The following is a 20,427-nucleotide window of genomic DNA, read 5'->3' as shown; positions in this document are numbered from 1 at the left end:
ATTTTGGAGTTATTTTGAATTGTTTTATCATTCAAAATATATTGTTTAATGGGTCCACTGTCCATAATCATGTAGGCTGTGCACTTTGATAGGGGGAAAGGGGTCCCATTTATATAGCTTACAATGTGAATGAAACCCACTCCTTTGGGTGGACCTGATACTTGATATAAAGCATCTCTCCTTGGATTTGGTTTCTTTTTAAAGGTTAGTATTGATGCTTAAAGTACTATGATAAGAAGTCTTACCTGTCCAAAGACTACCTGAATTGAGATTCTGCTGTAGGATTTTAGCCTGGTATAAAAATATTCAAGGTCTTGGACTTCCCTGGTGGTGCAGTAGTTAAGAATCCACCTGCCAATGCAGGGGACACAGGTTCGATCCCTGGTCCGGGAAGATCCCACGTGCCACGGAGCAGCTAAGCCCGTGTGCCACAACTACTGAGCCCATGTGCCACAACTACTGAAGCCCATGCGCCTAGGGCCTGTGCTCTGCAACAAGAGAAGCCACCACAATGAGAAGCCCACACACTGCAACGAAGAGTAGCCCCCGCTTACTGCAACTAGAGAAAGCCCGTGCACAGCAACAAAGACCCAACACAGACAAAATAAAAAATAAATAAATAAAAATAAAAGTTAAAATATTCAAGGTCTTACTATGCTTTTATAACTGTTGAAATAAAGTGGTATCTCATTTATGTATATACTTACATTCTTTTCGTATTTCCTCCATTTTACATTTTGGATTTCCTTGCCGTATTTAGAATGGCCAACAGAAAGGGAGAAGGTCAAGAAAGCTGCAGATCACTGTCGTCAGATCTTAAATTATGTAAATCAGGCCGTTAAGGAGGCAGAAAACAAGCAGGTAAGAAGGAAAAAGCAAGAAGACACAGGATGGCAGTGAGAATAAGAATATTAAATTAGTGTTACCTGGAATCTGTTATTACATAATTGAAGGGCGGGATATTTGTTAACCATTCATGTAGTAGGTGGGTCCGGATCAATTTGGGATAGAACATCAGAGTTGTAGTTGGCTTTTTTGAGCACCTCTAGCTGCTTGTTTGCTCATTCATTCACTCTGTTGGTGAGGCTGTAGAAAAACGGGAACTTCCAAATGTATTGTTTGGAGTGTAAAATGATGAAAACCCCAGAGGACAGTTTGGCAATTTATACTTAAATTAAAAATGTACGTATTCACACGTCCATTCTTTGATCCAGCAATTCTCTTCCTGGTGATTTACCCAAGAGAAATGAAGATACGTGCCCATAGACTTGTGCAGGAATGTTTACAGCATAAACCAAATGCAAATATAGTCATAAACTAAAGTAATACTAGCAGTAATGGATGACTCTCACAAACATTATACTGAGTGAAAGAAACCAGACACAAAAGAGTACAAATATGTAATTCTATTTATGTGAATTTCTAAGGCTAAACTAATTTATGGTGGAAAAAATCAGAAAAATGGTTGTCACTGGGGATCTAGGGACAGAGATTAGCTAGGAGGAAGTATGAGGGAGCCTTCTGAGGTGATCGATGGTCATATTTCATATCTTGATAGGAGCTTGATTACACAGGCATATGCATTGGTAAAAACTGGTGGAAAGGTATACTTAAAGTGTGTACATTTCACTGTATGTAAATTTTAATTTAAAAAAAGAACTGTCAATAAATATTGAACTCTTGTTAATGAGATGCATGCTAAAATGTTTAGAGATAAAGTGTGTTATATCATTTTGAGATACATCCACAATATAAGCTGGATTGATGGATAGATAGAGGGATGAATAGATGGATAGGTATATGATAAAACAAATGTAGCAAATGTTAGTTGTGGAATGTAGATGGTGGGTATATGGGTGTTTACTATACACATTCAGACTTTTCTGTAATTTGGAAATTTTTATAATCTTGGGGAAAAATGTACCCTTTAGTCTAACAGTTGTTTCTCTAGAAATTTATTCTAATATACTTGTCCATCAGTAAGGTGTAGTTAAAAAAACTATAGTTCATTCACAGAGTTGAATACCATGCAGCCACTGGAAAAATAGACTACTCTCTCTCTATGTGCTAATGTGGAACAGTCTCCAAGATATATTGATGACTGATAAACACACACACACACACACACACACACAGGGAGAGAGAGAGAGAAATGTGTATATGAATATATTGCATTACCTTTTGAATGAGTAATACACATATGAATGTATTATGTTACCATATATTTCTTTTTAAAAAGCTATATCTACACGCAGCAGAGCCAAGCGTGCTTACATCCATATGTATTCTTTTTTCTTAGAGTTTTTCTCATAGGCTACGCAAGAAATGGGTATTAGAGGTTTCTTCTTTAGGGAAAATTGGGGCTGGGAAGGCAAGAGGACAGGCTTAGAGGGAGACTTACTGTTTATTGTGTGCCTTATATTACCTTCTGAATTTTGTGTCATGTACATTATTTACATATTTAGAAAGTAAATATATGCTAGTTAGCAGCCAGAGAGTTTGAAAAGAAGATTGGAAAAGAACAGCTAACGAGGTAGGAGGAAAGTTAGGAGAGGGTAATATCACCAAAGCCAAAAGAAGGGAGTGTTTTAAGGAAGAGTGAGTTGTCGGTTGTGTCTGATATTGCAGAGAGTTCAGCAGAATGCAGGTACAGTGTCCATTTGATCTAGGAACAGGGAGGTCATTGATATCCAAAGCAGTAACCTTAGCTGTGTCCTGTCTCATTTTCAGCGCTTAGAAGATTATCAGCGTCGCCTTGATACCTCCAATCTGAAGTTGTCAGAGTACCCAAATGTTGAAGAGCTCAGGGTAAGGGATGGTCTAATCATAATTTAAAACATAAAATTTGCTAAAGACTTGGAAGGTAATTAACATCTCAGTGGGAACATACATGACCTGAAGGAGTTCTTGCATCATAGATTGTCTGTATTTATGGTTCTGTTCTTCCTTTTAAATGTCTTGGTCTGTGTGAGGATTGCTTTAGTCTTTCAGTAGGGGAATATTTTATGTGAAACTAACTTTTTGTGACAAGGATTTGTAGGAGACTAAGGAACATTACTTATTATTAAAATTAATTTTATTGTGTTCTGTAGTTTGAATAAGAGTAAGGCTGTTTACTGTGGGAACTTTCCAGATTTTTGAGTAAAGGAAGATAATTATTTTTCTATGAAGCTCTTCAAAAGCATAAAAGTTGAAACCATTACAGGAATGATAGTAAAATATTTATTAATTGCCCCTTCTAGTACATGGAGCTTTTTGTATTGAGTCACTTAGGATTTTAAGTCTTTCTTATACTGTTTCACTGGTTGTTCTGGCAGATTTATTTGGTGGCTGTTAAAATAGACTTTTATTTATTTATTTTAAGAGCTTATAAAAAAGCATGCTAATATGCTGAGCCCCTTAACTTCCAGAGAATGAGATCTTTCTTATGCTAAAAGATGATTCTCTTATTAAGTTATTAATATTTAGAGGAAGCCTCAGTACTACCTGGACTTCTGTGAAATGCTATTCCTTAGAACTTTTTTTAGAATGAGAGCCTAGATCAGAGGCTTCTTACAGATAAGCTATACATCATCCTCATCTAGATAGTTATTCATAGAAAAAATAAGGAAGGGGTTGAGAATCTAGTAGCTGAATATTTACAGCTTCATTTTCATTAGCTGTTACCTCTGTTTAGAGTGAAATTTGGAAGACAGTACTCCTGAATGTTTTTCTGCAAGATGCTTTTTCCTTTCTAGAAAATTTTATGCAGCTTACTTTAACCTGATTTTTATTCCATTTTCAGTAGTTGACGGATATCAATAATAGTGAACGTAAATGGTATCTTTTATAGTAAGAATTTCTGGAAAGGAGACTAAATGGAATATCATCTCACTAAGTGCTTGGAAATAATTTGTGTGTAATTCTCTTTATTTTGGCAGAATTTGGATTTAACAAAAAGGAAGATGATTCACGAAGGGCCATTGGTTTGGAAGGTGAATAGAGATAAAACTATTGGTAGGTGTACTGTCTGTTGGTTTGGGGGAGAGTGGAGAAGGGAAAAGAATAGGAAGTTTTCCTTATGCCAAAGAGAAGAGATAGCCGTTCACATTTTTCAGTGACAGCAATTAGCAATGGTACTTTGTGTTATTACTCATTTACAGAAGATCTGCTTATGTTATTTTGTTATATGTGAAGCATGTTAAATACTCATTTAAGGATGAAGCAGAAAATTTTGTCATGATTCAGTCCTGTCTCCATCCTTGTATTCTAATGAGTCTCAGCTTCCTTTAAACCACTGTATCTCAAACTATCTGTGGTGAAGAACCAGTGTTTTTTATCTCTTGTCAGTCACAAACTGACACTTTGGTGTAATACATTAAAAATGAATTATTAAAAAATGAAATTAAAAAATACAATAGCAAGTACATTTTTAAAATTTACTAGATTTAACAGAAATCAGTTTTTGATGTCAAATTGTTATAAAGTTTATAAAACACATCTCAATTTCTGTACTGATCACCTCTCCTACATTTTTATTTCTAGATCTATACACTTTGCTGCTGGAAGATATTCTTGTATTGTTACAAAAGCAGGACGATAGACTGGTGTTAAGGTGTCATAGTAAGATTCTGGCATCTACAGGTGATAGCAAACACACATTTAGCCCTGTCATCAAGTTGAATACAGTGCTGGTTCGACAAGTGGCAACAGGCGAGTATGTCTGCTGAATGACGCTAACCTCCAGGTTCATCGTAACATTGCATAAGATACTCAGTGTCGTTGAAGTAGCACAGCTGGCGTAGAGTTTTGTTCCTTTTCTATTCTTATACAGATTAAATGAAATTTATTTACTGCTTAGAACGTGAATACCCCAAAATTATTGAGGATGCTTAGATTCTCTGAATAATTTTCTGCATTTTAAATTTTTCTGCATATTACTTTTATCTTTATGTCATGTTCAAATCATTGATGACACTAGTGAAGACAATGTATTGGAGGTAATCCCGTTGAAAAGGTTTCATTTTTTGATATGGTGGGGAAAAGGCAAAAACTGAAGAAGTAGGTGTGGTTTAGGTTTTTAAAAATCAGTTTCAGTTAGGAAGTTACATATTAACTGTACTAATAAGGAGATCCCTTTTAAAACTTGTTAGTTCCATAGTGGTAAGATAAATTTATGACCTCTTTCCTCCAACACCCACTGAATGTTACTGACTAACTGTTTAGCAAAAGGGCAATTCTGAATAAATTCAAAAAGAGCAATAGTGTTTATAGTTCAGTAATTTAGATACGTTGACACTTGTTTTTAAGAAATTACTGTGGAATTAGTGCTAGCTTTTATAATCTTTGTTTTATTAAAGTATATTATATATAGTTTAACATACAATAATTTGCACAGATTTTAAGTTATAGTTTGATGAGTTTTACAAAGTGAATGTGTGTTTACAAAGTGATCAGGTGTAACCTTTACCTAGATTAAGATGCAGAATAATACCAGGACCCTAGAAACATCTCTCCCAGCCTCTGTGGGTCATATTGTTAGAGTAATTTTTGTCTTGTTTTCCCAGATAACAAAGCTTTATTCGTCATCTCCATGTCTGACAATGGAGCCCAAATTTATGAACTGGTGGCACAGACAGTTTCTGAAAAGACTGTGTATGTACTGGATATAGCTACCTTGCTCTAATATGTTTTATTATCCTGAATATAATATTCCACAATTTAACTGCTTTTGTAAAAGGACTTTGAAAACCAAAAACTATGTGGAAACAAGTACTTCCTCTATATTCTTTGAGAGGTGTTCTTCTAAGAATTTGTTCCTTTTTAGCTGGATCTCTCTTATTTTGGTTCTATCCTATTGAAAGTATCTTTCCTAAAGAAAAAATTCTCAGAAGCTTCAAGTGAAGTTTTTTTCATGGGTAGTGTATCCATAACACTGTGAGGTTTTCTAATCTCTACTTAATAGTATGTCACCAAAATAAAGCTATTCTCTGGCAGAAATAGTGTTTTTTGACTGTTGGTTTGATTTCGTTTCTGGTATGGTTTGTTAGTTTTTATTTTTGCTTTCTGAGTGTATTTAAAGTGTGTTTCTTTTTCCTTTCCCTCCCATGTTTTGTATTCTTTTCAAACTCCCTGCAGCTGGCAGGACCTAATCTGTCGGATGGCTGCATCAGTGAAGGAGCAGTCCACAAAGCCAATTCCACTGCCACAGTCACCACCTTGCGAGTGAGTGTGCCTTTGCTTCCGAGTAGGAACGACTTTGTCGTTTTGGTCAGAGAAAGAATGGATAATTATAAACATTTTGTTGCACTGATGTTTAGGCACCTCAAGAAGCTGAAAGATTTTTTTTTTCCCTTCCATAGAGGAGACAATGATGAAGAAGAACCTCCAAAATTAAAAGTGGAACATCATGGCATTTCAGTCTCTGGTCTGCAGAGTCCAGGTAAACTGATCTGTTAAATTAACCTGGAAGAATGGAGTCTACCTATTACTCAATAAACTGTGAAGAAACGTTAACTCTTTTGGTTTATGCAGGACCTGGCATCAGCTATTCACTTTAACAAAATTTGCTTGTGCGCCTTGTGCGTGCCGTAATCACACTGCACTGAGTGCCATGTATTTTACTTAGCGTACAATCTCTGTAGCTCATGCGGTTATTTTTTTCCAAATATTTCCTGAATACTTCACGTTAAAAGTTTTATTAAGATACGTTCTGCTTTTTCTGTTCCATTGAACAGACAGAGATTTGGGATTAGAGTCTCCTTTAATGTCGTCAAAACCTCAATCTCATTCACTGGATACCTCTGGGAAATTGGAGGTGGATGATGATCTCTTTGTGGCTGAGAGACAGTTTGCAAAGGAGCAGCATGCAGATGGAACCCTAAAGGAAGTTGGAGTCAATTATCAAATCACAGTCCCAGATCCACACTTGCCTGTCTCAGAAGAACGGTGGGCGTTGGATGCACTAAGGAATTGTAAGTTTTATTCGTAAGTTAATACAGATACTTATTAAGCACCAGAGTTTTATAATGTACCATGAATTTTCCCTTCAAGAATTTTACAGTCTAGCTGGGAAGATGAGACAAAACTTTCCCTCACCTTCTTAAGTAAGAAAACATTATAGGATGTCAAAATTGATCTGGTTGGCGTGACCAGAGGAGGGAGGCATTAGAAAACAAGAGAGATGTGATTATTGCCTTGAAGAATGGGTAAAATTCAGATAGGTATTTAGCAGAATATATAGAAGTCAGTCAGACAAGAAAAATGGTAGGACCAAAACACAGAGGCAAAAACTCTGAGGGTGTTCCGAGAGCAGCGGGTAGGGCAGCTGGCCTGGGGCAGACCGCACAAGCTAAAGGAGTCATGGGGGACAAGGTTAGAAAGGTGGAGGACGCGTTGTTGAGCCCAGCTGTTGTGGACCTTGAAGAGCAGGTTGAGTCCTCCAGACTTGAAGGGTGGCAGGCTGCAGAGTTTTGAGGACCTCTTCAGGCTACAGATATTCTTCTGTTTTCTTGTGGAGATTGTAGTATTCTTCACCACGACCCATCCTTCTCGCACACGCACTCGCACACGCATGCACACGCACACACACACACGAATGGGTGGTCCTTGCCACTTGGTTAGCCACCCACTCCCTCTCCAGCCTGGTTGAGAACCACGGCTACAAGTGGGAGTGGATCACATGTCTCAGGTGTATTGGAGGTGGGAAAAAGGCTGAGAATGATTGCTTTAGCTGCAGAGAAAGAACCAAGTGAAGTTGCTAAGCTAGGGTGTATGACTAATGGAAAAAGATTACTCTGGCTGAGATCTGCGAAAGGATTTGAATGGGAATAGAGTTGGAGTGGTCTGGGCTTGAGGCTAAAAGGGTTTGGGCTAGAATGGTGTTAGAAGAATAAAAATAAAATGAGAAACCAACAGATACTTAAAACAATTGGCTTCTTTGGCTGTGAGGGCAAAGGTAAGGGAATATTTAGAGATAATTTCAGTATTTTTGTCAGAAATAAAAATTAGAAAAGAACCACCACTGCTACACTTTCTTTTTTCCTTCTTTTCTTTGCCATAGGTTATGGGCTTAATTTTAAAACATGTTGAGATTATGGTAATGAATGGCAAGCCATTTAAGAGGAAGGATGAGCAGGAAGTTGAGAGTTTTAAGACTGGAATTTTGGAGGAGGTCAGGGAGAGAGATGGATCTGAGTGTCAAAGCCATAAGTATTCATAGCGTCTCTCAGGAAGTGACTGCAGAGCAAAAAGAAGGAGGGTCAAAGACCCAAACCTATGTGGAAACTTTATTTAAAGAGACAGAAGGTAGAAATTAAGGCCAAGTTGAAAGTACGGAATTGGTCAAGTTCTTTAAAACCTAATTTATTCTAGACTCATAGAGTTAACAGTGGTAATGATTTCTGATGGTTCCACTAACATTGTCCCAGTGTCCCTCTCATTGGGTGAGTGACCTCACAGCACGCACTTGTCCATTTAAAATTAAATCCATTCTATATTCAACAACCAGAGGAAGCTGTGGTACTAGTGAGGTCATTTTAAAAAACTAATAAATATTTCCTTATCCTTTGAAATTATGCATGCTACCAAACATGGAATTACATTTACAGGGCAGTTTTATTTTCTTCTTCACCATTTAAGGAGATTCTTTGGGTTATTATAGATGATAAAGTAAATGTTCTCTGTGTCTAATAAAATTAGAAAAAAAATAATGCCTATGTAGATAGTGTCTGCTTCTGGAAAAAGCAGAAGTTTCAGGTTCTTTTGTCTAGATTAACACGGCTTTTCAACATCCTTTTAAGAAGTACCTTTGGGGTATTATTCCAGTTATATGGTAGAAAATGTGGAGGTAGGCATATAGGAGAATAATAAGAGAATTCCCACTGAGAATTCTTAAATTTTTTTAAAGACAAGTTTGATGTTAAATTTTCTCTAGATGATGTTTCATTTCATTTCTCAAAACAAAAAATGACTGTATGAAATTAATATTTTTGCCTGCATGTTACTAAAAAGGTACTTACTTTAAGAGAACTGATCATTCCTCTAATTTAATTCTGTCAGTTTGAGGTTATAGTTGTGAATGCGTGTGCTTTTCCCCCCTTCCTAAATCTTTTAGTGGGTTTGTTGAAGCAGTTGCTGGTACAACAGCTGGGTTTGACTGAGAAGAGCACTCAGGAAGACTGGCCGCATTTCCCGAGATGCAGGACAGCCTCTCTGGGGGCGCAGGCAGACAGTGGAACCCAGAAGCCTGGCAATATTAAGGCCTATCATCCTTGTGAAGGACAGATGCCCTTTAGAACTGGAACTGGTGACATTTCAACTTGTTACAGTCCATGGACTTCAACTGAATCTTCTGCTCCACGGGATTCAGTGGTACTGGCATTCCAAGATAGCCAGGCAAGTAACATTTTAGTAATGGACCACATGATTATGACCCCAGAGATGCCTCCCGCAGAGCCAGAAGGGGGTCTTGATGAGAGTGGAGAGCACTTTTTTGATGCCCGTGAAGCACATAGTGATGATAATCCATCAGAAGGTGATGGAGCAGTTAAAAAGGAAGAGAAGGATGTTAATTTGCGCATCTCAGGCAAGTTCCTTTCACATTTAAACTTTGATTTCAATCATTGTTATTTGTGCTATGTGCTGAAATGGATGTCGCTCGGGTATCCAAGCATTCTCTCATGTGTGTGTATGTGTGTGTGTGTGTGTGTGTGTGTGTGTGTGTGTGTGTGTGTGTGTGTGTAGTATCTGTTCTTTCATGCAATAAATAAATACTGAATCTACCCTATGCCACACCCTGTCCTAGGTGCTGGGAGATATAGCATGGAATAAAACACGGAAAAATCCACCATTGTCATGATGCTTAAGCACTGCTTGGGGAAAGAGTAACTAACTGTAAATGAGTTAACAAATAAATAGATGTCAGATAGTAAGAATTAGGAGGAAAAATAAGTCAGACTGAGGGGCAGAGGGTAATGGGGGCAGACAAGGTGATCAGGGAAGAAGGCCTCTCAGGAGGTAGCATGGGAGCAGAGACCCAAGAGAAGTGAAGGAAGAAGCCATGTGGGTACCTGGAAGTAGTGTGTTCCAGCAGAGAAGAATAGCGCACAGGCTGTGAGGCAGGAGCAGGCGTTCTGTGGTTAAAGAGTGCAGGGTGAGGGAGACAGTGGTGGGAGATGAAGCAAGGCAGGTGTTTGGCAGGGAGGGTGGTGGCAAGATCATGTAGGGACTCGGTAGTTTTCAGCTTTTCACTTTTAAAATGCTAACGAATATGAAGTTACTCAGAAATTACCGAGAAAGTTTGCTAAGTTTACCTTTAACCTGATGTAAGAAAATTCTGAGGTACTTAAAACTTAACCTGGGACTTTGGGAATTAATGGCCTTTCCCCTTCTTTAATAACTTTTAAAGTTGTCAGCAAATCACCCCATGTCTGTTTTCTAATGTGATGATGGCAGCACTAATCTCATCAAACTGTTCTGTCTCTATCGATAGGAAACTGTTTGATCCTTGATGGCTATGAAACAGTGCAGGAGAGCTCCACGGATGAGGAGATTGCTTCCTCGCTTCCCCCGCAGCCCGCGACAGGCATCCCCTCTATGGACTCTACCCGCCGGCAGCAGCGTTCTCCCCAGAATGCTCATTCTGATGGGGCAGTTTCACCTTTCACCCCAGAATTCCTGGTCCAGCAGCGCTGGGGAGCTATGGAGGATTCCTGTCTTGAGATCCGGAGTCCCTCCTCTTGTGCAGATTCACAAAGCCAGATCATGGAGTACATTCGTAAGATAGAGGCTGACCTGGAACACTTAAAGGTACCTCAGACTTCAACATCCTTAGGACTCGGATATAAAAAACACATTTAACAGAGAGGAAGTGTAGAATGATTAACAGGTTGTTGTCAGTAACCTTGCTCAGGGTCTAGATTTGTATGTTTTCTTTGACGATTGTCTGTTAATAGACCTGGGTGAAAAACTGAGATCAGCATTTTTTAATCTGATCACAAGAACAGAAACAATTGTAGCTCTGTAAACTGTGTGTTTGTATGGGTTTCTAAGTTTAAGAACCTAAATATATTTGGGATGATTGGTTGGCCTCCATGAGAAGATGTGGGCAGTAAGCTGAGATAGGTGGGGTTTGTGTAGTTAAGAATCTAGGCTGGGAAATGCTTTAACTTGCCATAACCTATTAATTATCTGTGAATTGTTAGGTGATGTTGGTAGTTTCCCAGGTGCTGTGACAGATAGAAATTGTCTCCAGTGGCTCCTGTAATTTAAAGGCCTGCCTGTGAGTGGGAGTTCTGTAAATTGATAATTGAAGATGTCGCTGCATAAGCCACCATTGCAAAACTGACCTGTGTGGTCATTTCTGACAACAGGACTTTATAAGTTTGCCATCAGTAGGCACAGCTGGTAGAGCCCAAATGTTTGTCATGACATCATTTAGTAGAGGTTTCAGGGACCAGAGTTTAAAGTGTCCTTAGCCTCTCAGCTGAAGACTGGTCTCCCTTACTTTTTCTTTTAACTTCATGTGGTAGGTTTTCCCTTCTTCATATGGTTATATGTAGGGTCACCCTGTGGCTGATGGATTCTAAAAGGCCACTGAGGGCACATTGGCTCTAATTTAGTTCATGCCGCATGTGGGACCATTTTCAGGGTGACTCCGGGCGGGGAGCGGGGGCGGTGGGATAATCACCTCTACCGGTTGCCCTCTCCTCTACTTTCTTCTATATGGGAACATTTTAAGTTATTCACTCAAGAGAGGAACAGGTAAAAGGAATGAAATTTACTTTTTTCGCCTACTAACAAAATTTTTAATGATGTTAATGTTGAAATTTGGAAGCATGTCCCTATAATATAAAAAAGCCTTCTTTCCTATTTTCAAAATAAATTTTTCATGATGTTCAAATGAAAAACCTATGGGTTTTATTTTACAGAAGGTGGAGGAAAGTTACAGCATTCTTTGCCAAAGGCTGGCTGGATCAGCCCTCACAGACAAGCACTCAGGTATGTGAAAACTGTGGATTTCAGACTCAAGCATCATCCTGCCTGAACAGTGCATTGAATGAAATGATTTATTATTCTTTCAAGTGGAAACCTTCTGAGATTCCATTTCTTCTCTGTCTTAGAAAAACTGCCTGTTTCCAAACATCATATATCAAGCAGAGGCCGCTGTCTGCTGACTCAGCTCAGTCCCCACGCCACCCTCCTTCTGTCTTTCTTCACCTTTGCAAAAGCAGAAGGCAGAGCTGTGGTGGGCCCAGGAAACTGAGGCTCCCTAGTGGTGGAGGCAGGTCCCCCTCAGGTCTTGCTGTGCTTTTGTGTCTCCCCTGACGGCGAAAGCAGTGTCCCCCTGTGGCTACCAACGGATCTGTGTTCAGTGCAGCCATTTGTACTCATTCGCTTTCATGCTTTTGGATGAGGCTGTTCTGATCCAGAAACAAAGGTGTTAACAGTGTCCCCGCATTTCAAATATATTCCCTAAGTGTGCATTTTAATTTGTTCTTTCTTCCTAATTTGATCTCCTCATCTCCTTGTTCTTCCCAGATAAAAGTTAGAGCCGCGTGTCCTGGAGGTGACTGCAGGTTGTTGGATTTGAGCATCGGCCTTGTATCACCACGTCCTGGCTCCAGTGTGGACGCAGAGAGAGTGTGTGACAGAGGATCTGCCTGCGAACACCCTGGGGTAGCCACGCCCCAGGGGCCCGGAGCGGGACTGGTTCTTCACAGCCTGGCAGCTGCACTAGTCTGTCAGTGAGGGGACGTCCGTTCTCTCACTCTGCTCTCCTCACTATCAGAAATGCATTTTGATTCAGAACAAAAACCAAATGTATAGAGCTTTGGGTGTAGAATATGAAATTTTACTTAGACTTAAGACAAAGAGAAAATCAGATGTATTTATTTGACTTCATTCCGTATTTGAAAGCACATTTTAATTTTTATTTTGCCATGTTTTGTTTTAACTGAGTAGTGAGAGTTTTAGCCCTTTGTACTTAGTACACCCAAGCATCGATTGCTCCCGAAGCAAAGAGTTCAGTATGGGGTGTTAGGAGGTGGGGTAGAGAGGTGAAGAGCAGGACGGGGTAAGCAGGGCAGGGGGAAGCATGTGGCCTCCACCAAACTGTATCCCGTGCCCTCTGCTATCCAGTAGGCTGCTTGTCTGAGGGTCACCTCAAAAGCGTAGTCTGCTGGGACTCCTGAGTGCAGAGGACTTGAGCTCTGTGCTCCCAGGTAGGGCTTCCTCCCACCCGAGGCAAGCACCTCTTCTCTGTAGCTGGGATCCACTCCCAATGAACAGGAATCCTCAATGTACTAAAGAGCAGGCACTTGAAAATGGGTGTATTTTCTTCTATTGTCTCCTTTTCTGTTGAGGGTTGGGATTTGGGAGGGAGAGGAAAGCAAATTTTATTTTCTTGACTATAAGTTTGTTATTCTTGGTATTGTTTCATTTTTATAATTATACATTAGACTTTGGCACTTGTGTAAAATTACCCCTGCAGATGGAGCAGGAAGTAAAAACAAGCAAACGGCGATGCTTCAGGTGGTGGCAGGGGTGGGGGTCGCTGAAGGAAGGTGGGGTGGGAGCGGGTGAGAGTCTGGGAAGGTTGTGTAACTGAATCACTACTGAGTTGAACAATGGCTTTCATTAGCCACGGGTACTGCTGATTATAAGGCCAGTAACATTTTAGTACCTGGAGGTTTGACTCTAATTTTTGCACTGATGGTGCCAAAGGGCTCTTTGAGTTAAAAAGAGAGCCGAGAGTGGAGCGGAGAAAGCTGTGGTGGAGAAGACAGAGCTGCTCCAACCAGCTCCAGAAGCACTTCCTCTGACTTCACTGCTGGAGCCTTTTCCACACTGGTGCATGACTGACCTTAAAAATTGCAGACCAGAACATACACTGGATACTGCAGGCAAGGCATTGGTAACTGCCTGCTCTAGAATGAATAGTAGTACTGGCAGCACCCTCCAGAGGATAAATGTTTCAGAACTGTAACTTGAGAACTCCTTCAGTTCTGGTGGCTTTCTGTGGTTTTCTTTGTGCATCAGGTATGTATGTTTTGGAGTATTTTTGCCAACTAAAACTAAATCGTTTGTCAAATACGAAAATTCTGTTAGTATGCAAGGAGTTCATCCACTGCTCATATCTTTCAGTAGTGCCCTCGGAACTCTGTGGGTAGTTAGGATGTAATTTTACTCTTCCTTGCCATCCCCCCACCCTCTGCCCAAATATATATATATATATAAAATATATATATTGTATATTATATATATATATTATATATATTTTATATATATATATATATATATATAAATTTCCCCTCATCACAAGTGGTAAGGATTCCCAACTACTTTTATAAACACCACTACAACTTAACAAGCTCATCTACGTCCAGATTCCTGTTTCCGTTTTTCCAAAACTGATCTGTGTTTTTAAGTAGACCAACTTGGATTGTTGGACCTCATCTATAAATTAGAATTTTATTTTGAGTTGTAGCCCAAGTATAAATTAAATCAAAATGGGATTAAAATTTTTAGAAGCAGAGGCTAATATATAAGTAAAGCTTGGGACTTGAACTTTCTGTATCTCTTAAGAGAAGCAAGTAAAAACCAAATGGTTACATTGTGCTGCTGGAAATAATGTAGTCACTCCCAACTAAAAGAATTGCACCTGTAGTTACTTGACACTAATACCATCTGTGGACAGTTAATCAGGAGAACGGTAAATACAAATAGAACTTTCATCTTAACTTCAGACGCTACAGGGTAATTGCATAATTCTCTAGCACTCGTTCCTTTAAAGAAGCTTTGTAGGTTAGCAGAGTTTTGGTTTCTCTTCTAGCTCAGCCAGTCCCTTGTCCTTAGCAACTATTTGCTTTTCTTTTTCCTGAAGTTTAACCTCTCCTTGGAACAAAAACAGGGCTAACTGGAAAAATATTTTGACCATAGCTCTAGTACTTCCAAATAAATTCATATCCAGATTGTCAAACAAAGCCCCCAAATGAAGTCTAATTCTGAAAAGATTCCACAATTTTGAGTGTTCTTTTTATCTTACCAACCTAACTTCTTCCCTTCTTCTCATGCTGGCCTCCCACACCCTCTATTTTCTTTTGGCCATTATAATCACATCCATTCGACTTTGATACTCTACCTGCCTTTCAGAATGATGGAATTAGGTATTCACCCTGTCTTTGAGTGAGGCTGGTTACCATCGAAGCCATTTTCTCAAAGTTACGTGACTAGAAGTTGGAATCTACTTCCATACGGAAAGATCCGAGGGTGGTAGACAAAGCAACCGTCCCAGAGCAGGAGAGCTGGGTTTGAGCTCTATTGTAGTGACCTGCCGTGACCCCGTGCTCTCTCATGTGGCCCTAATGGCTCCTTTGCTATTAAGTGGCAAATTACATTTGGAGTGTCTCCTTCCTTTTCAGAGAACAGAATTAATCAAGGCAAATCAACAAACCCCCAGAGTGCTGTAATTTAAAGTCATGATCACTGCCCTAGAAACGATATATTTGGCATACTTTAAAATCAGCTAACTCGGACTGCTTGAGTTGTCTTGGCTATTAGGACCTAAACGGTTACTATTGTATTATGCTGCACAGAAGGTATATTTTATAAGCTTTTGGGCTTTCTTTTCCCTAAAACAACTCTAACAGCTGTTAGAAAGGATGAGTCCCTCTAAAGTTTTTTTGTTAAGGTGTTTATGGAAGCGGGTGGGGAGCTAGTGTGATAGTAGAGGAGAAGAGCCCATTTTTTCCTTAGTTTCAAAGCTAAAGAAAATAATTATGCTTCCTGTGAGTTGTCTTTTACTCACATACTTTTTTTATCGTTCTGATATTGTTAGATTTGGTGTATTATGTGGAGAGTCTGTATTTCAAACTGGAAGCTGTCTTCTTTGAAGGTGGTATGTGATGTTATTTTGAGCTACTAGAGCTTTGGTCAATATTTCCTTCCCTATATGTCACGGGGGGCACCGTTCAGAACTGTGTACAGAAGACCTCGAACAGAAAATTAGCAGGAACTTCCAGTCAGCTTTCTGCTGGCTAGCTTTTTTGCCCCCAGTATTACAATTTTTGTTTTGTAAATCATGTCTTTGCTGACTTTTCTGCCCCTTTTCAAAGTGATCTGAAAAATTGTTTTTTCCTCAAGAAAAGAGTTCCTTTGCCTCATTCTTCCCCACTGGTACTGATGGTTTTGAAAATAAATTGGTAGGAAAAAATTGTACCTCCTAGAAGGAAGCCCTGTCCACCATTTCCAGGTGCCAATGGCTAAGCAGACGTACTGCAAACATAACTGTAATGCACACTGTGGGTTATTCTTAGTCAGCCTCTTCCTACTAGAACATTTTATTTTCCTTGTTCACCATACAATCATGTACTCTTTAACAGAAATTACTTTTAAAGAAATCTGGAACTATCTTAAAAAAAAACTTTATTAATAATCATGTATTTTTACTGATCACATTTTGAAATGCCTAAAAGACTTTATTGATCTAATTATCCAGATGTACCTTTGTAAAATAGCTCTTTTATGAATTAGCTGATAAGGCTGTATGTTTCTGGAACAAAATATTGGTCATCTAAAAACTCTGTTTTCTGGGGTCTGGGAAAATAGAAAATGAGAGTTCAAATATTAAATATGCTTAAAGGAACCAAGTATGTGACTTTTTATTTATATTCCTCTTGATTTGTCTTATACAAGTTATATTAGAAAAGTTTTAGCACCAAGGAGGCCTTAAGTGATCTTACTGGCAGTGACTGTCAGATATCTTCCTGCTTGTTACAGCATCTTTACTAGTGAGACCAGCGAGTTGATCTCCGTAATACATAGACTTCCATGAGGACGCTCACAGCTGGAATTGCCCCAGCATCTGGGGCAGCTTTGTTGTTGTTTTTCTAACAGCTTTATTGGGATATAGTTCACGTAACATACAATTTACTCATTTAAAATGTACAATGCAATGATTTTTTTTATATATTACATTATTTTTTTAATGATGGTATAATATATATAACAGAATTTTTAAGTGTACTTTAGTGGGATAAATGGGGCAGCTTTTATGGCTCACTGAAATATAACTTTGGTTTAACGCTACCCTAAATGAAATAAGACATCTTTATTACCTTTCTTATCCTCAGTGTTGGACTTCCTAGACTACCAACATTTCTGTGCTTTTATGGATCCCATTCCAACTCTCCCATTTCAAAACCTTGAGTTTTGGGCTTTTTTGTATGTTGGTTTTGACACAGAGGTATACTTTGATTTATTCTTGGGATAATAGTTTAGTTTCCAGTCATTCAGCAGGGCGTTTGGCTGATAGAGCTAATAAGCATAATAAAAAATGCTTAGGGGGAGTTCCCAGGTTGCCTAGTGGTTAGGATTCTGGGCTTTCACTGGGGTGGCCAGGATTCAGTCCCTGGTCAGGGATCTGAGGTCCCGCAAGCCCCACGGTGCGGCCAAAAAATAAAAAATAAATTAATAAAAATGCTTAGGATTTTGTAGATCTTTTAAACCTTAAAAAAAATTAAGTCAAATGTACTTTGCAGAAATTAACCTGTCTGTACTCTTAGCCCTGTTTATAAACATAACTGATAGAAGAAATAAATACCCATACTATTCCCACTTGCTCCTAGACAGCCGTCTTCTTACAGGAATGGAGAAGGTCAAACCCTGTCTTTGCATGTGAGCAATTACTTCCACTTTTTGCCATCCTCTTTAAGCCAGATGACTGGTTCACCAAAGTTTTAATACTGACTTGAAAGGTAAGAGGATCTATACTGATGAAAAATTTGCTTTTCAATTGAACTTGATATCTTCCCATTATGACAAATGTCATAAAACATTACAGATAACTAGCTAGATGTAGGTGTTTTTCTTTTTTTTTTTTCTGTAATGTCAAGTATAATTCTTGTGACTGATTGAAAACACTTCAAGGGAATATTTTGTTTTGCCCCCTATTATTACTAGCGAGACATCATCATTCCCTGAGCATCAGCTGAGGCCTTGGTTTGAAATCCTTAAAGGTAGGCAGAGCTCTCTAGTCTTTTCCCTTCATTTGATTGGGGTGCTGTTGAACCCATAAGTTAAGGCATCCTTTACAGCATTTGATTTCAGAGGATCCCTTTCTTTGTAGGTGTGACCACAGCGTTGGGGCTGCCTGAACACATTCTGATCAGTAACAATAATTACGGTACATCTTGGTGATCTTTTAAAAAATTTTGGAGAAATGTCTATACAGAGAAATTTTTTCTACTATCTTATTGTTTTAAATATTAAAGGCAGTTAGCATGATAGAATGTGGCAGTTCTCAATCTTTTTGATCTCAGGACCACTTTATGCTCTTAAAAATTATTGACCTTATGGAGGAACTTAAGTTCATGTGGATTATTGTAGCTATCGATATTTACTTTATTAGAAATTAAAATGAGAAAATTTATGAGAAATGAGAAAAGTAATAAGAACACTAATTCATTTAAAAATAATGGTAAACCCATTACAGGTTTTTATGAAAAAATCCTATATTTTCCACTCTTCTTTATTTAGAAGAGTGTTTTATAGTTTTTAAATCTCTAAGACCTGACATAATAGAAGATAACTGAATCCTAATATCTACTTCTGTGTGCAGTCTGGTATGATACATTGTTTTGGTTGAAATAGATGAGGAAAATCTAGCCTTACACAGACATATATTTATAAAAGGGAAAATAATAGCTTTTTCAGATAATTTGATATTCTTTTTGATAATACACTGAAATTTGACAAGTGGTAACTTTTTTTTTTTTTTTTGCGGTACGCGGGCCTCTCACTGCTGTGGCCTCTCCCATTGCGGAGCACAGGCTCCGGACGTGCAGGCTCAGCGGCCATGGCTCACGGGCCCAGCCGCTCCATGGCATGTGGGATCCTCCCGGACCGGGGTACGAACCCGCGTCCCCTGCATCGGCAGGCGGACTGTCAACCACTGCGCCACCAGGGAAGCCCGACAAGTGGTAACTTTTAAAAAAAGTAGCTGCAGTGTGGAATCTGAAGCCATATCAGTGAAATTTTTATACTTTGTCACAGTCAAATGCACCAATCCATTTAATACTTTAAATATGTAAAGAATGGAATATTTTTCCCATCCCATGCATGATTTTGTAATACCCTGTATTGATCATTGGGAAAATATTGGTTTACTGAATTATTCAGGTCTTCAAATGTTAATACATTTCTTTATTTAATATCAAAAAAATCACATTGGTTAATGTCAACAGCCAGTCTCATCAGAAAAGTCTCATGGTGGTATATACAAATTTCCAAAGCTTTTAAGTTTTGCTTAAAGGCTCACACTTTACCATTGGCAACAAATACAGTTGTTTTCCTTCAGATACAGGCTCACTTTTCTCAGTTTTGAGAAAATATCTGCCAAACACAGAAATCTGAATAGCATCGCCTTACCAGTCATTCTTTCAAGTTCAAATAATCCTCCATTTGGGGGGGAAATAGTGGCTAGTTTAGCACCCAGCTCCAGCAATTTGCACAAGTACTTTTCCTTTAGACACAACTGGGGTACTTTTGTACGTGGCAGAGGTGCTTTATGCATATTTCCCATTTTGTCACAGAGTTGTTAAAAGATGTGTACTCAAGGGTTGAGGTTTAATAAAGTTTTTAATTTTTACTGCTTCATCAAGGGCATTCTGAAGTGAAACTGGCAGTGTTTGTATTGCAAGTGAGTGGCAGTGAAGAAAGCCGTGACTCTTAGTGAACTTTACTGTCATTACCTTGATTTAGGCTAAGATGCCAGCAGCTTTACCCTCCATTGCTTTTTTGCACCCTTAGTGCAAATGTTAACATAGTGAAAAGGCAAATGATGTTTTAGTAGTTTAATAGTTTTACTCCCTGGACGCTTAGTAGTGAAAATAGTTTTGACTCCCTGGACACTATGAAAGGGGCTTGGAGACCCCCGGAGGCTTGCAGACCACACTTGCAGAATTGTTGACGTAGTGAAAAGGGCCTGGACTTAGGTGATCTGGGTTCAATTCTACCTCTTCTCCTTACTTGCTGTGCAACCTTGAGCAGATTACTCTCTTAGTTTCCATTTTCTAATCTGTAAATCGGGGTAAATAATACTTATCCTAACAGTTGTTGGAAGAACTGGTAAGTGAGAAATCGTCAAATATGTAACTGGTGTCTCTCCAAAGGTTTTTTTTTTCATTGTAAGATTTAAGTACTTAAAGCAGGAAAGGTGAAAAGTGATTAATAAATTTAGAATATGTTAAATATCTCTTACCAATACAGCCATATTTCATGTTTTATAATGGTTTTGTGTGTCTAAACCCTAGGTTCTTAGGGTGTGTGATATTGTGTGTATGTTCATTTTTAAAGAATTGTTGCTGACCTCTATAATAATATACTTGTTTAACCTGATTGTTCTTCTAAATGGAAGGAAAGAAGGAAGGAAGGGAGGGAGACAAAAAA

General features: G+C 38.8%; 1 protein-coding gene across 3 annotated transcripts in view; it reads left to right on the top strand.

The window, feature by feature from the left end:
• Positions 1 to 16,624, top strand: part of ARHGEF12 (Rho guanine nucleotide exchange factor 12) — a 144,120-nt gene extending 127,496 nt beyond the window's left edge. For all 3 annotated transcript variants that reach the window (XM_082659429.1, XM_082659428.1, XM_082659430.1), the window contains 12 exons: positions 761 to 861; positions 2,731 to 2,808; positions 3,921 to 3,996; positions 4,525 to 4,692; positions 5,547 to 5,634; positions 6,118 to 6,204; positions 6,342 to 6,421; positions 6,717 to 6,953; positions 9,095 to 9,565; positions 10,472 to 10,788; positions 11,910 to 11,979; positions 12,520 to 16,624. In XM_082659429.1, coding sequence (XP_082515555.1) covers positions 761 to 861; positions 2,731 to 2,808; positions 3,921 to 3,996; positions 4,525 to 4,692; positions 5,547 to 5,634; positions 6,118 to 6,204; positions 6,342 to 6,421; positions 6,717 to 6,953; positions 9,095 to 9,565; positions 10,472 to 10,788; positions 11,910 to 11,979; positions 12,520 to 12,530 — 1,784 coding nt within the window. In that variant the 3' untranslated portion in view covers positions 12,531 to 16,624. The remainder of the gene's footprint in view (positions 1 to 760; positions 862 to 2,730; positions 2,809 to 3,920; positions 3,997 to 4,524; positions 4,693 to 5,546; positions 5,635 to 6,117; positions 6,205 to 6,341; positions 6,422 to 6,716; positions 6,954 to 9,094; positions 9,566 to 10,471; positions 10,789 to 11,909; positions 11,980 to 12,519) is intronic.
• Positions 16,625 to 20,427: the final 3,803 nt, after the last annotated feature.

This window comes from Grampus griseus, assembly GCF_964374135.1.
Source record: "Grampus griseus genome assembly, chromosome: 8".
In the NCBI taxonomy this organism is placed as follows: Eukaryota; Metazoa; Chordata; class Mammalia; order Artiodactyla; family Delphinidae; genus Grampus; species Grampus griseus.
This window is presented reverse-complemented; position numbering and strand designations above follow the sequence as displayed.